The sequence below is a fragment of the Macaca mulatta genome, chromosome 19, assembly GCF_049350105.2.
Source record: "Macaca mulatta isolate MMU2019108-1 chromosome 19, T2T-MMU8v2.0, whole genome shotgun sequence".
Taxonomy (NCBI): Eukaryota; Metazoa; Chordata; class Mammalia; order Primates; family Cercopithecidae; genus Macaca; species Macaca mulatta.
In genome coordinates this window covers 17,506,434-17,521,648 of record NC_133424.1, presented here as the reverse complement: position 1 = coordinate 17,521,648, position 15,215 = coordinate 17,506,434, and the positions used below count along the sequence as shown (strand labels likewise).

Genomic DNA, 15,215 nt, shown 5'->3' with positions numbered 1-15,215 from the left:
GCCACTGTACTCCAGCAATGGCGACAGAGCGAGACTCCGTCTCAAAAAAAAAATAATAATAAAATAAATAAATAAAAGCATTTAATCATAGCATGGTATGGGAGTGTTCATTAACGGCATTTTGTCTCTTTTCCTCTTGTTGTTTGATTAAAAATGACTCATGTGTGTTCCCGCTGAAAAGGACCCTGGAGGTGATCCAAACACCCCCCACGCCCCTGCTCCACGCACACAGGCGGCTCTGGCCGAGTCGCAGCCTCCAGAACCCCCTCCACCCTTGCACTGTGTTTCCTCAACAACCAAGCCTGGGAACATTCCCAAAAGGGTCCAGGAAGCAGCTCACTCAGCAGATGTTTGGTGATTTCAGAAAACAAAAGGGTCAGCAGGTCACGTCCATCAGCTCCCTGAAGAGTCCTGCAGGATCGCGCCTGCTGCGTGTCCTGGCACAGCTCACATTACGACAACACAGACTTTCCATCTTTACTGTCCTTTTAATCACTTCTGCAGGGGGATAGCTCAACTTACAAACCACATAAATATTTTCCTTTCGGCACCAAACTTTCCCCTGGGGAGCTGGAAGCCCAGCTGGGGTCTTTTTGTCTCTGGCCTCCGGGTCCAGGGCTGACCTGGGATAAGAGCATTTGTACCAGTCTCCTGGAGTTTCAGCGAGAGGTACTGGCAGGTTTCAGGGACAGGAGGCTGTTAAGACTGTCACCCTCCACATCTGGTGTGAGAGACCACAGGATAGGAGAAGGCAGACGTGGAGTTCCGAGGCAGGTATGTGGACCCTGGCAGTTGCTGAACCAAAGTACGCCTGCAATCATAAAGCCAATTAAGATGTTTGTTAAAGCGGCTGGGCATGGTGGCTCACACCTGTAATGCCAGCGCTTTGGGAGGCCGAGGCAGGTGGATCATTTGAGGCCAGGAGTTCGAGACCAGCCTGGCCAACATGGTGAAACTCCATCTCCAGTAAAATACAAAAATTAACCAGTATGGTGGTGCATGCCTGTGATCCCATCTACTCAGCAGACTGAGGCATGAGAATCGCTTGGACCTGGGAGGCAGAGGTTACAGTGAGCCAAGATTGCGCCACTGCACTCCAGCCTGGGAGACAGAGGGAGATTCTGTCTCAAAGAAAGAAAAGAAAAGAGAGAAAACAGCTGCGTGCAATGCGTCTTATAAATCAAATAAAACAAGCACACAATAGAATATTCAATTAAGGAAATTGTCTATCATTGGTAACATTGATGAAATCAGTTTCAGGAGAGTGATAGGAGGGAGAGAAACGGCCTGATTGGAAAGAAATGAAGGGGGAACGGGAGGAGATAACTTGGAGAACTTAAGACCAAGACCAGAAAAACAAAGCAGACGCATACAAAAATCAAATAAGGCTGGGTGCAGTGGCTCATGTCTGTAATCCCGGCACTTGGGGAGGCTCAGGAGGGAGGATCTCTTGAGCCCTGGAGTTTGAGGCCAGCCTGGGCAACATAGCTAGACCTTGTCTTTATAAAAAAAATAAAAATTATCTGGGTGGGCTGTGTGCAATCGCTCACGCCTGTAATCCCAGCACTTTGGGAGGCTGAGGCGGGCAGATCACAAGGTCAGGAGATCAAGACCATCCTGGCTAACACGGTGAAACCCGTTTCTACTAAAAATACAAAAAATTAGCCGAGCGTGATGGCGGGCGCCTGTAGTCCCAGCTACTTGGGAGGTGGAGGCAGGAGAATGGTGTGAACCTGGGAGGCGGAACTTGCAGCAAACCGAGATCACACCACTGTACTCCAGCCTGAGCGACAGAGCAACACTCCATCTTAAAAAAAAAAAGGTAGCTGGGTGTGGTGGTGCTCAACTGTAACCCAGCTACTTGGGAGACTGAGGCAGGAGGATCGCTTGAGCCCAGGAAATGAAGACTGCAGTGAGCTGTGATCACGCCACTGCACTCCAGCCTGGGTGACAGTGAGATCCTGTCTGAAAAACAAAACATAAAAAACCCCCCAAAATCACAAAAGAAGCTAGTCATGAAACACCACATAATGTGAGATTCCATTGATATGAAATGCCCAGAACAGACAAATCCAGAGTCAGGAAGCTGCCAGGGGCTTTTGGGGAGTGACCGCTAATGGGGATGGGGTCTCCTTTTGGGGGGATGAAATGTTCTAGAGTGAGATAGAAGAGATGACGGTTGCACCAGTTTAAGTGTACTAAAATCTATTGATTAAATCAATAGTAAATCTATTGAACTGAACACTTTCATTGGGTCAACTTTGTGGTATGTAAATTATACCCCAATTATACTCCCAAAAGAAGATGGCTGGAGGAGGGGCAGCGTGGGTGCCCTCCAGAGACGAAGCTTGTTGGAGCCCTGGCAGGTGAGGGGCTGCTGGCTGGGGAGACGGGAATGAGCCAGCTGAGCTTGTAGGGCAGTGAGAGTCCAAGTCCTGGGGTAGGGCAGGGATGGCAGAGGCTGTGGGCTGGATAGGGCCCTGGAATGGCGAGGGAGCCTCAGAAGATCTGCATGAACAAGTGATGAAACAAATCTTCTCCTGCAAACCCCCCTTCCCCCACCCCGCCACCATGCCCCAGCAGGAGCCGGCCCCTCCCTCCCACTCCCAGGCTGCCTGGCCCCAGGGTCCCTAGGCTGCTGTTTATGGAACATCGACTAGGTCCAGGCTCAGGGCTGGCCTTACATTCCTGGGTTCCCGTCCTCATCGGTGCCCTGTGGAGTTAGGCCTGCTGTCAGAGTTTCTAGAACGCACCTGTTTGGAACTGATCTGCCAAAATATTGGGAGCCACTGAGGGCTGGGCCAGCCTCCAGCACCTGGTATGGCGAGGGTGGTGTCTGTAGACACTTGGTGATGGGAGGAAAGAAGGGAAGGAAGTGGTCCCCTTACCTGGGGGCTATGTCCCTTTCTACCTCACCTGGGGGATTTCTACACCTGTCCACTTCACCTGGGAGATTTCTATACCTGTCCACCTCATCTGGGGGATTTCTATGCCTGTCCATCTCACCTGGGGAATTTCTATGCCTTTCCACCTCACCTGGGGGATTTCTATCCCTGTCCACCTCACCTGGGAGATTTCTACACCTGTCCGCCTCACCTGGGGGATTTCTACACCTGTCCACTTCGCCTGGGGGCTATTTGTGCCTGTCCCCCTCACCTGGGAGCTGTCTACCGCCTATCTCGTCTAGGAGGCCATGCACCTACCCATCTTATCTGGAGGGCCATGCCCCGGTCTACCCTACTCAGGTGCTGTCTACACCTGTTCACTTCATCTTGGGGGTTGTCTGCCTCATTTGGGGATTACCTATACCTGCCTACCTCACCGCGGCAGGCCATGTACCCACTCAGCTCACCTGGCGGGCCATGTGCCTGCTCGCCTCACTCAGGGGCTGTCCACACCTGGGTTGGACAGGCCTTTGACCAGAGTGGCCATCTCCAGGCTTAGCTCCAGTAGACAGAGTCCTCTTGTGGGGCTGGACGAGGCCACCCCCAGGGAGTTAGAAGGTAGCGAGCCCCCTCCCCAGCCCCCAGCGTGTGCCTGGAGTTGCTGGCAGCCTGGTGGCTCCTGAGCTTCTGCCCGGTCCAGGTTGTGTCCGGAACATTTCTGGCACTGAGCTGGCACCTTCTCCAGGACAGATGCTGCTGGCGGAGCCAAGGCGGGCCAGGGCGTTCACTGTGGTGTTTTTATTTCCAGCCTGCTTGCCCAGAAGGCAGAGCTTGCCAGGGTGCCTACTGGGGCTGAATCGTGTCTGGGCCTCAGTTTTCTCTTCTTTCCTTTCTTTCTTTCTTTTTTTTTTTTTTTTTTTTTTTTTATGTCACCCAGGCTGGAGTGCAGTGGCACAATCTCGGCTCACTGCAACCTCCACCTCCGGGATTCAAGTGATTCTCATGCCTCAACATCCTGAGTAGCTGGGATTATAGGTGACCACCACCACGCCCAGCTAATTTTTGTATTTTCAGTAGAGATGGGGTTTTGCCATGTTGGCCAGGCTGGTCTTGAATTCCTGACCTCAAGTGATTCTCGAACTTCCTCAGCCTCCCAAAGTGCTGGGATTACAGGCTTGAGCCACCGCACCTGGCCATGGCCTCTGTTTTCTTATCCCAGTGCTGTCCCAGGCCCCATTCCTGCTCTCATGTCATGGGAGCCTCTAAAAAGGAATGGTTGGGCAGAGATGCTGCCTAAGAGACAAGAGATGGTGCCGGCCACCAGGCCCCGGGGCCTGGGAGTGTCTGCCGCAGAGCTGCACTGAGGGCTCGGGTGCAGGTAAAAAGGGCTGCAGGCAGCACCTCCACCCTCCTCCCTGGACAGACGCACACACCCCTGCCCCTCTCCCTGACACCCCTGCCCGACTCCCTGCCCTCTGCCTGTGCTCACCCTGTAGGGACACAGTGAGATGAGTGACTGTAGCTAGCTCCCAGGTGAGGGGGGTGGGGACATAGCCCCCAGGAGGGTATGGGTAATTCCTAGGTGAGGCAGATGGGTGCGTGGTCCTCAGGAGGGATGGGTAGGTGTACACAGCCCCCAGGCAAGATGGACCAGTGTAGATAGCCTCCAAATGAGGTGGGCAGAGACATGGCCCTCCAGGTGAGGTGGGTGGGTACATGGACCCTGGGTGAGGTGGGCGGCTGTGGCCAGCCCCCAGATAAGATGGGCAGGTATGGACACAGTTCTCAGGTGAGGTGGGTAGGTGCAGACAGCTCCCAGGTGAGGTGGGCAGGTATGGACACAGTCCCCAGGTGAGATGGGCAGGTGTGGACACAGCCCCCAGGTGAGATGGGCAGGTATGGACACAGCCCCCAGGTGAGATGGGCAGCTATGGACACAGCCCCCAGGTGAGATGGGCAGGTGTGGATACAGCCCCCAGGTGAGATGGGCAGGTATGGACACAGCCCTCAGGTGAGATGGGCAGGTGTGAACAACCCCCAGATGAGGTGGGCAGGTGTGAACAGTCCCCAGGTGAGATGGGCAAGTATGGTCACAGCCTCCAGGTGAGGTGGGCCGATGTAGACAGTCCCCAGGTGAGATGGACAGGTATGGACATAGCACCCAGGTGAGGTGGGCAGATGTGGACATAGCACCCAGGTGAGGTGGGCAGGTGTGAACAGCCCCCGCGTGAGGTGCTCAGGCATAAACAGGCCCCAGACAAGATAGACAGGCAGAGAGAGCCTCCAGGTAAGGTAGACAGAGACACGGCTCCCCAGGTGAGTTGGGCAGGTGCAGACAGACGCCAGGTGAGCTGGGCAGGTGCAGACTTCACAAGCATGAATTCAGAGGTGTAGTCACCCAGCTGAGGGAACAGCCCAGAAGGGGCTTCACCATGGCGAAGCTGCTAGAAGGAGCCAGAAAGATAGGAAGAAGCCCTTTTGGTGCAAAGGGCGGATCACTGACTGGCCTCCGAGGGCGGCCTTCAGGGGACGTCTGGGGCACGCCCTGGGAACAGTGGGGCTGTGACGGCGCCTCAAGGCTGTCTGGGGCCAGATGATCAGAGGCCATTGTCTTTGCTCAGACTCAGGGTCCAGGCAGGACAGAGCCACTCAGGGTGGTTGAGGCAAAAACTCGGCAAACTAGGGTTTTAGGGAAGTGATTCCGGAGTTGTGAGGCTGAAGCTTCTTTCTGGAAGCGCGGTCAGAGCTTGGACCAGCTGTGAGTTCATCTCCAAGGAGCTGCACATTCCCAAGGTCACCCTGATGCTGACCCTAGAGCCTACACACTGGTCCCGCCCGGCCGGGGACCATCTGCCCTGTGCTGTCCCCTGACGGCCTGCGTTCACTCCCCGCCTCGAGGACACAAGGCAGGGTTCACAGGGCAAGGAAACCTGGCTTGAACTCTGGTCCCCACACCCCTAGAGGGCCCGTGGCAGCCCGAGACTCCTTTGCCTTCCTCCCGGCTTGGTGCTACTTGGAGCGGGCACGATCTCCTTCCTACCACAGGGCTATGTGGCACATTGCTTGTGCTCGGAGCGGTGTTTGGGGCAGCTGGCGTCTCCAAACCCCAGAGAGGTCTGAGTCCAAGAGGTCAAGCCCAAGGGCACTTCAGGTCACCTTGTCCCAGACATAGACCTTTCCGAGGCCTCTTCCTCCATGGAAAGTCCCAGGCCTGCATCCTGTTAAACTGCCCCATCCCTTTTTTTAAATTTATTTTTTATTTAAAAAAATTTTTTTGAGACCAAGTTTTGTTCTTGTTGCCCAGGCTGGAGTGCTGTAGCGTGATCTCGGCTCACCGCAACCTCCGCCTCCCGGGTTCAAGCGATTCTCCTGCCTCAGCCTCCTAAGTAGCTGGAATTACAGGCATATGCTACCAGGCCGGGCTAATTTTGTATTTTTAGTAGAGATGGGGTTTCTCCATGTTGGTCAGGCTGATCTCGAACTCCCGACTTCAGATGATCCTCCCGCCCTCGGCCTCCCAAAGTGCTGGGATTATAGGCATGAGCCGCGGCACTCAGCCTTTTTTTTTTTTTTTTTAAAGAGACAGGGTCTTGCTCTGTCATTCAGGCTGGAGCACAGTGGTGCAACCATAGCTCACTGCATCTTCAAACTCCTAGGCTCAAGGAATTCTCCTGCCTCAGCCTCTTGAATAACTGGGACTTGCTGGGGCAGATCCCAGATGTCCCCCTAAAAGCCACTTTTGGAGGCCACTCAGAGCCAACACATACAGCTAATTTTTCTTTTTTCTTTGTTTCTTTGTTTTTTTTTTTTCCCCAAGATGGAGTCTCTCACCCAGGCTGGAGTGCAGTGGCGCAATCTTGACTCACTGCAACCTCGCCTCCCAGGTTCAAGAGATTCTCCTGCCTCAGCCTCCCAAGTAGCTGGGATTACAGGCTTCTGCCACCACACCTGGGAAATTTTTGTATTTTTGTTAGCAATGGGATTTCGCCACGTTGGCCAGGCTGGTCTCGAACTTCTGACCTCAAGTGATCTGCCTGCATTGGCCTCCCAAAGTGCTGGGATTACAGGGGTGAGCCACCACATCTGGCCAAATTTTTTAATTTTTGTAGAATGAAGTTTCACTATAATGCCCAGGCTGGTCTTGAACTCCTGGCCTCAAGTGATCGTCCCACTTCGCCCTCCCAAGGTGCTGAGATTATAGGTGTGAGCCACAGTGCCTGGCCCAATTTTTGTGTTTCAGTGTACATGTTTGTTTTTCTAAATAGATGTATAGTTGGTCCTGAAGAACGATGGGGTTAGGGGTGCTGAACCTCCACTGAGTTGAAAATCCGTGCATAACTTTTGATTCCCCCAAAACTTAACTATTAATAGCCTACTGTGGACCGGAAGTCAACAGATAATGTAAACGATCAATTAACGCATATTTTGTATGATCTATATATTATATATCATATTCTGACAATAAAGCGAAGTAGAGAAAATAAATACGTTATTAAGAAAATAATTCCTGCCTCACTCCTGGCAGGTGTCATTGCATATTTTGGCTGGGCGCAGAGGCTCATGCCTATAATCCCAGCACTTTGGGAGGCCGAGGTGGGCAGATCACCTGAGGTCAGGAGTTCAAGACCAGCCTGGGCAACACAGAGAAACCCTGTCTCTACTAAAAATACAAAAAATTACCTGGATGTGGTGGTGCGTGACTGTAATCCCAGCTACTTGGGAGGCTGAGGCAGAGAATTGCTTGAACTCGGGAGACGAAGGTTGCGGTGAGCCGAGATTGCGCCACTGCACTCCAACCTGGGCAACAGAGCAAGACTCCATTAAAAAAAACAAAAAACAAAAAATGATGCTGAGTGAGAGAAGGCAGACACAAAAGCGCACATAGTGTACGATTCCATTTATATGAAATGTCCTGGACAGGCATGGCCTGATCTCCCGCTGACCCTAGGAACCCTGTGGGGGGCACTGTGCTAGAAGACCCAGACCCCTGCAGACCATCGGGCTGTCTGTCCGTCTTCAGCCCTGACATCCAATCTCCTGGGCACCTGGCAGGCACAGGCACATGCTGGCTAAGTGGGAGAAAAATGCCCACTGGGCCAGGCGCAGTGTTTCATGCCTGTAATCCCAGCACTTTGGGATGCCGAGGTGGGCAGATCACTTGAGGTCAGGAGTTGAAGAACAGCCTGGCCAACATGGTGAAACCTCATCTCTATTTAAAAAACAAACAAACAAACAAACCCAAAAAATTAGCTGGGCGTGGTGGTATGTGCCTGTAATCCCAGCTACTCGGGAGGCTGAGGCACGAGAATCGCTTGAACCCGGGTGGCAGAGGTTGGCAGTGAGCCGAGATGGTGCTACTGCACTCCAGCCTGGGCAATAGGGCGAGACTTTGTCTCAATTAAAAGATAAAAGAAAAGAAAGAAAAGAAAAACGCCCACTGACAACAGGACACTCTTTGTGATCTTCCTCATCCACCATCCAAACTGCAAAACTGCCCATCCTAGGCATGTTTGAAGATGTTTAACAACCATTTATCGTGGGGCTAATGCAGCCGGTTCCACCCTCACGAAACACAGGCATCCCTAAAAATGACCTCACACTGCAAATTCATACACACAATCAAACCACAGGGCTCATGGGAAAATGGGTCAGGGCACAACCATCCAGATGTCACCAATGACACCTAAAAAACATAGGCACCTACTAAAAATGGTAGTGCCATTGTATAAATGTTAAACGGTTATGAATTTCAAGAATATGGCCGGGCGCGATGCCTCACGCCTGTATAATCCCAGCACTTTGGGAGGCGGGTGGATCGCTTGAGTCCAGAAGTTGGAGACCAGCTTGGGTAAGATGGCAAAACCCTGTCTCTACTAAAAATACAAAAAAAAAAAAAATTAGCCGGGCATGGTGATACACGCCTGTGGTCTCAGCTACTCCGGAGGCTGAGGCAGGAGGATCACTTGAGCCTGGGATGTTGAGGCTGCAGTGAGCCCTGATCGTGCCACTGCACACCAGCCTGGACAACACAGTGAGAACCCATCTCAAAAAAAAAAAAAAAAAAAAAAAAAAAAAAAAAAAAAGATTACACGAATAACGGTATCAACCTTGGAAAAGACCCAAGGCTCGCTTGTGAACCTGGGCGTGGGGAGGTGGCAGCCTGTGAAGGGCTGGGAGGAGATCATCTGAAATCAGGCGGCATATTGTAACCTCAGACAGGGACGGGGTGGCTCCCGGCATACAGCAAGGCACTGAGGGAGCACACAGATGCTGGAGAGGGTGCACGTGTGGTTTTGTGCATTCCTAAGTGGCTGCGGTCAGCCAGGTGCAGTTTTCTGCATTCGTACCCAATGTTTCTTGCAGACAAAAATCTCACATAAGCGAACACAACATTTGATTTTATGCTCAAATCATTCCTAATGCATCCATCGTGTCAGAACACATCTGTGCTTTCAAAACAAGTGATAAAGTGGAATTGACTGTACTCCGCCCATGGGTAATTTCAACCTACTGGCGTGAAGTGATTAAACACAGAGTAAGGACGAGATGTGTGTTATTACAGAGTATTTTCACCACGCATAACCTCAAGAGTACAGAGAACTGTAAAATGTAGTAACATGAAGAAGTGATGAGTTGTGAGCACTTCCAGCGCCTTTGCTATTTATTTTTTTATTTGCGACAGTCTCACTCTGTCGTCCAGGTTGGAGTGCAGTGGCGTGATCTCAGTTCACTGCAACCTCTGACTCCTGGGTTCAAGCGATTCCCTTGCCTTAACTTCCTGAATAGTTGAGATTACAGGCATGCACCACCAAACCTGGCTAATTTTTTGTATTTTTAGGAGAGATGAGGTTTCACCATGTTGGTCAGGTTGGTCTCAAACTCCTGGCTTCAAATAATCTGCCCACTTTGGCCTCCCAAACTGCCGGGATTACAGGCATGAGCCACCTCGCCCAGCCATATTTTTAATACACGTTGAGCATCTCTAATCTGAAAATCCAAATTCCACAAATGCTCCAAAATTTAAAAATTTTCAGTGCCAACATGATGCTCAAAGGAAACACTCACTAGAACATTTCAGATTTCAGATTTTCAGATTAAAGATACTCTGGGCACGATGGCTCATGCCTGTAAACCCAGCACTTTGGGAGGCTGAAGCAGGTGGCTCACTTCAGCTCAGAAGTTCGAGACCAGCCTGAGCAACATGGAGAAACCCTGTCTCTAGAAAAATACAAAAATTAGCCAAATGTGGTGGCATGTGCCTATAGTCCTAGCTACTTGGGAGGCTGAAGTGGGAGGATTGCTTGAACCCAGGAGGTGAAGGTTGCAGTGAGCCAATATCGCACCACTGCACTGCAGCCTAGGCAACAGAACCAGACTCTCTCTCTCTCTCTCTCTCTCTCTCTCTCTCTCTCTCTCTCACAAACACACACACACACAATACTCTACCAGTAAGTATAATGTAAATATCCCCAAATCTGAAATATTAAAAATCTGGAACATTTCTTGCACTTGCACTGACCATTTTGGAAAGTGCATTTTAGATTAGGCATTTTTTCTTTTTTTTGAGACAGGGTCTGGCTCTGTTGCCCAGGCTGGAGCGCAGTGGCCCATTCTTGGCTCACTGCAACCTTCACCTTCCTGATTCAAGTGATTCTCATGCCTTAGCCTCCCAAGCAGCTGGAATTACAGGTACCTGCCATGACACCCAGCTAATTTTTGTATTTTGTAGAGACGGGGTTTCACCATGTTAGTCAGGCTGGTCTCGAACTCCTGACCTCAAGTGATTCACCCACCTTGGCCTTCCAAAGTGCTGGGATTACAGGCATGAGCCACTGCACCCAGCCGATAATGCATTTTGGCTACTCAACCTGTATAATGTGTTTCATTGCAAATCTGTATAATTTAGTTTTTGGTGATGGCTTTGTTAACTCAGGCTTGTATAATTTATGGAACAGTATCAACTGACTCTTCTAAGCAGCGAGCTGAGCCTTCTCCTGTGTGCTGGTGAGGCAGTAATCTGTGTGAGGAGTGCCCGCTTTGAGCCAGGGGCTGGGGCCAGCAGCAAACGGGGGGCTCACATCCCAAAGAAGACAGACAGGAAGCAGATGTATACGGAATAATAAGACCATGCTCCGTGCTTTGTGTACCATGCACTCAAACTGGATGACCGGGCCATGCTAGTGTCCTCACTGACTCCTGTTCACCCATCATCTAAATCAAGGGTCTCCAACCCCTGGGCCACAGACTGACACCGGTCTGATATTGGATGAGTAAGCAAAGCTTCATCTATATTTATAGCCTCTCCCCATTGCTCACTTTATCTCCCAAGCTCCACCCCCTGTCAGATCAGCAGCAGCATTAGATTCTCACAGAAGCCCAAACCCTATTGCAAACTGCGCATGTGAGGGATCTATGTTGTGTGCTCCTTAGGAGAATCTAATGCCTGGTGATCTGCCACCGTCTCCCATTAGGCCGGGCACAGTGGCTCAGGCCTGTAATCCCAGGACTTTGGGAGGCTGAGGCGGGCGGATCACACAAGGTCAGGAGTTTGAGATCAGCCTGGCCAACATGGCAAAACCCTGTCTCTACTAAAAATTAAAAAATTAGCGGGGCGTGGTGGCGGGTGCTTGTAATCCCAGCTACTCAGAAGGCTGAGGCTGGAGAATGGCTTGAACCCAGGAGGTGGAGGTTGCAGTGAGCTGAGATCACGCCATTGCACTCCAGCCTGTGTGACAGAGCGAGACTTTGTTTAAAAAAAAAAAAAAAGGCCGGGTGCCGTGGCTCACGCCTGTAACCCCAGCACTTTGGGAGGCTGAGGCGGGCAGATCACGAGGTCAGGAGATCGACAACATCTTGGCTAACACGGTGAAACCCTGTCTCTACTAAAAATACAAAAAATTAGCTGGGCATGGTGGCAGGCGCCTGTAGTCCCACCTACTTGGGAGACTGAGGCAGGAGAATGGCATGAACCCGGGAGGCAGAGCTTGCAGTGAGCTGAGGTCGTGCCACTACACTCCAGCCTGGGCTACAGAGCAAGACTCCGTCTCAAAAAAAAAAAAAAAAAAAAAAAAAAAAAGGAGTATGAGATGGCCAAATATACAACATGTGACATTGGGTAGGTGAGATCTACAGTTTAGTGCTCACCTATTCTCACACAATGAGGGGAGGAGGACCCTGTACACCGTACGAGGTCACACAGGGGTTGCACTTAGGAGCACAATGAACAACCAGGGGCTGTGGGAAGCAGGCTTTGTAGTAACAAGAGGGTGAGGCGGCTCCTGGTTCTCCTGGGAGGATATGATTGGCTTGTTTCTTTCTTTCTTTTTTTTTGAGATGGAGTCTCGCTCTGTCACCCAGGCTGGAGTGTAGTGGCGCAATCTCAGCTCACTGCAAACTCCACCTCCCGGGTTCAAGCGATTCTCCTGCCTCAGCCTCCCGAGTAGCTGGGATTACAGGTTTGCACCACCACACCTGGCTAATTTTTGTATTTTTAGTGGAGACGGGTTTTCACCATGTTGGCCAGGCTGGTCTCGAACTCCTGGCCTCAGGTGATCCACCCGCCTCGGCTTCCCAAAGTGCTGGGATACAGGCATGAGCCACTGTGCCTGGCCATGGCGTGTTTCAATAACTTCTCAGCAGCTAGGGAAGTGAAGTCTGTGGCTGATGGGTGGGGTACAGCTGGTCTGGTTGCTTGGTGAGACAGCCAGGTGGAGAGCAACTTCTCTTGCCAGGCAGGGGGTATATTTGGCGAGAGTAGCTGAACAGTTGGTCAGGACATCGTGGTCCTGTGTGGCTCAACCATGCCAAGGCAGCACTGACATTTTAGACCTTACAACACAGACAGGCAGGAAAGGCACCTCAGGGCTAACCCTGAAGGCGGAGAAGAGCGGCCGGTCTTGTGATCCCACAGGGAAGTGCATCCCAGGCAGAGGGAACAGCTGGCACCTCGGCCCAAGATGGTGGTGGTGGTGGGTGGGTGGGGGTCTGATGTATCTCAAAGGCCAGTGTGGCCAGAGCCCAATGGTCAAGGAGGAAGTGGAGGGGTCAAAGGCTGGCCTGGAGGCTGAGGAGTGGAGGTTGGCTTAGGTAGGAGTCAGAATTGGCCTGGAGGGGTGGCAGGGGGCAAATTTCGATGATGAGGGTGAGACCAGATGCTGCTTCTTGGTGCTAAATTTTTGCACCTCCATGTGAGTTTAGCAGCCTGCTTGGGGTTGGCCTGGTCTGAGCTTGGAGGTAGGCAGCAACTCCTCCTCTTCGGGCAGGAGCGACAGCTACTCAGTCCACTCCGGCCCCTGCATGCGTGCACACACCCACACACATCCACACACCATCATCAGTTACATCCCCTCTGGTTGTGTGCTCAGTGGCAGCAGGTACTGTATGTCCCCGGGTCCTTACCGCCCAATCCAGGGCTTGGTGCTGCCTGGGTGATCAGTGCTGGGTCCAAAGGCCGTGGACAGGGCTGAGAAGCCCCCAGAGGACCCACATCCCTAGGGGCAGGGAGGGGGCAAGAGAAGCTTCCCTCGAATTTCCTGGAATGATCAGGAGTTTGTCTGGCGAAGGAGGCAGGTAGAGGAAGACAGAGCTTAGGCAGAAGCAGGCAGTGGAGTGAGAACAAGGTGTTGGAGGAACTGGGCTGAGGTCTCTGCCATCAAAGCCAGAGTTTGGATTTCGTCTCAATAAACGGGAAGCCCTGGCTGGATGTGGTGGCTCACACCTGTAATCCTAGCACTCTGGGAGGCTGAGGAGGGAGGATCATTTGAGCCCAGAGTTCAAGACCAGCCTGGGCAACACAGTGCAACTCCGTTTCTAAAAATATATACATATAAAAATTAGCTGGGTGTGGGCTTGCACCTGTAGTCCCGGCTACTCTCCAGGAGTTTGAGGCTGCAGTGAGCTGTGACTGCGCCACTAAATTCCTGCCTGGGCAACAGAGCAAAATTCTGGTCTCAAAACATAAAAATAAAACATAAAATAAACAGGGAGCCCCGAGGATTCCTGGCAGGAGGAGGTGTGGTCAGCACTGGAATTTTAGGAGGGCAGCCGGTAGCTGGGGGAAGGGGGCTCCACATTGGAGGGAGAGGGTCCAGGACTGGGACATGGTATAGGATGTGCCGCCTGCCAGTGGGACCTAGGACAGCAGGACCATCGCTGAAGTGGCCACACGGGGAGGGGCAGGAGGGGACACCCTGCTCTTGGAGAGAAAGGAGGTGCCCATCCATCCCTGCTGTATGGGAGGGGAAGGGGGACTCTGAGGCCCAGAGAGAGAGGGGACAGGCCCAAGGGATTTGTGGACATTGGGGGTAGGGGAGAGGGGAGATGAGAGGACAGATAGGGGCCTGGGGCAGATGTGGGTCTGGAAGGTTCGATCCCTGGCTAGACTGTTTCCCCAAAGGATCCTCTGCTCCTCGGGCTGCACGCACTGTACTGGGCACCAGATACAGGCCAGGGCCTGGGGCACAGCCGCCCCTGTGGGATGGAGGTTGCAGGCGGCGTCCAGACCCAGCGGCCCCTGGGGAGGGGTGGGCCCGGGGAGGGGGCCATAAGGGGGGTGGCTGGGGAGGGAGGGGGCGAGAGGCCAGGGAAGGGGCAGGTTCCAAGTGGACGCTGGGTGGAGAGGAGAGGGCGGTTGGGGGTCGGGTCCGAGGCGGGGCTGGTGGGGACGGGGGAATCCGGGGGCGAATCCGGGTAGGGGGCGAGGAGGCGGGTTCGGGAGGAATTGGGCAGGGCCCGGGTGGGTCGGGGAGTAAGTGGGGGGACGATCGCGGGAAGGGATCGGGGCGGGTCAGGGTCCGGAGATGGGCGGAGCAGGCGTCCCAGGAGGGTGCGCCCAGGAGTGGGGCGAGCGGGGCGAGCTGGGCGGGCCCGGAGACGAGGCGGGTCCGGAGAGGGGGCTGGCCCGGGGCTGCCCCAGCTTGGCCGGGCGCAGAGCGGGGCGCATGGCGCCGGGCGCACTGCGCGGGGGCTGCGAACAAAGGGCCCCCGGCGGCGGCGCGAGGACGGCCGCGCTCGGACCCTGGCCCTGGCCCAGCCCTGGCCCGGCCCCCTCCCCAGGCGCAGCGCACCCCCGGAGCCGAAAAATGAGCTGCGCCCTGCTCTGGCCGTTGCTCCCGCTCCTGCTCCTACTGCTGTCGGCGCGGGACGGCGTGCGCGCCGCGCAGCCTCAGGCCCCGTGAGTATCCCCGGCGACAGAGGAGGTCGGTCGCCTTCTGGGGTGGGGGTCGTAGGGACTGGCTCAGAGGGTCGCAGCGACCTACCCAAGGCCACACAGCCTCCGCGCTGGGCTGGACCTGGCCTCTTGTTCCCGAATCGTCTTGGGGAGGGGGCGCC

General features: G+C 53.4%; 1 protein-coding gene across 17 annotated transcripts in view; it reads left to right on the top strand.

Annotated features, from left to right (window-relative positions):
- The first annotated feature begins 14,763 nt into the window (after positions 1 to 14,763).
- Positions 14,764 to 15,215, top strand: part of CPAMD8 (C3 and PZP like alpha-2-macroglobulin domain containing 8) — a 120,720-nt gene continuing 120,268 nt past the window's right edge. For 9 of the 17 annotated variants that reach the window (XR_013409200.1, XR_013409201.1, XR_013409199.1 and 6 more), the window contains exon 1: positions 14,769 to 15,057. Coding sequence is in view for 6 of the 17 variants with exons in the window: in XM_077978241.1 (XP_077834367.1) it covers positions 14,825 to 15,057 (233 nt within the window). In the remaining 11 variants the exon portion in view is untranslated. Of the gene's footprint in view, positions 15,058 to 15,215 lie in introns of all 17 variants that reach the window. The other 8 variants (XR_013409202.1, XR_013409203.1, XM_077978247.1 and 5 more) reach the window with 3 other exon arrangements.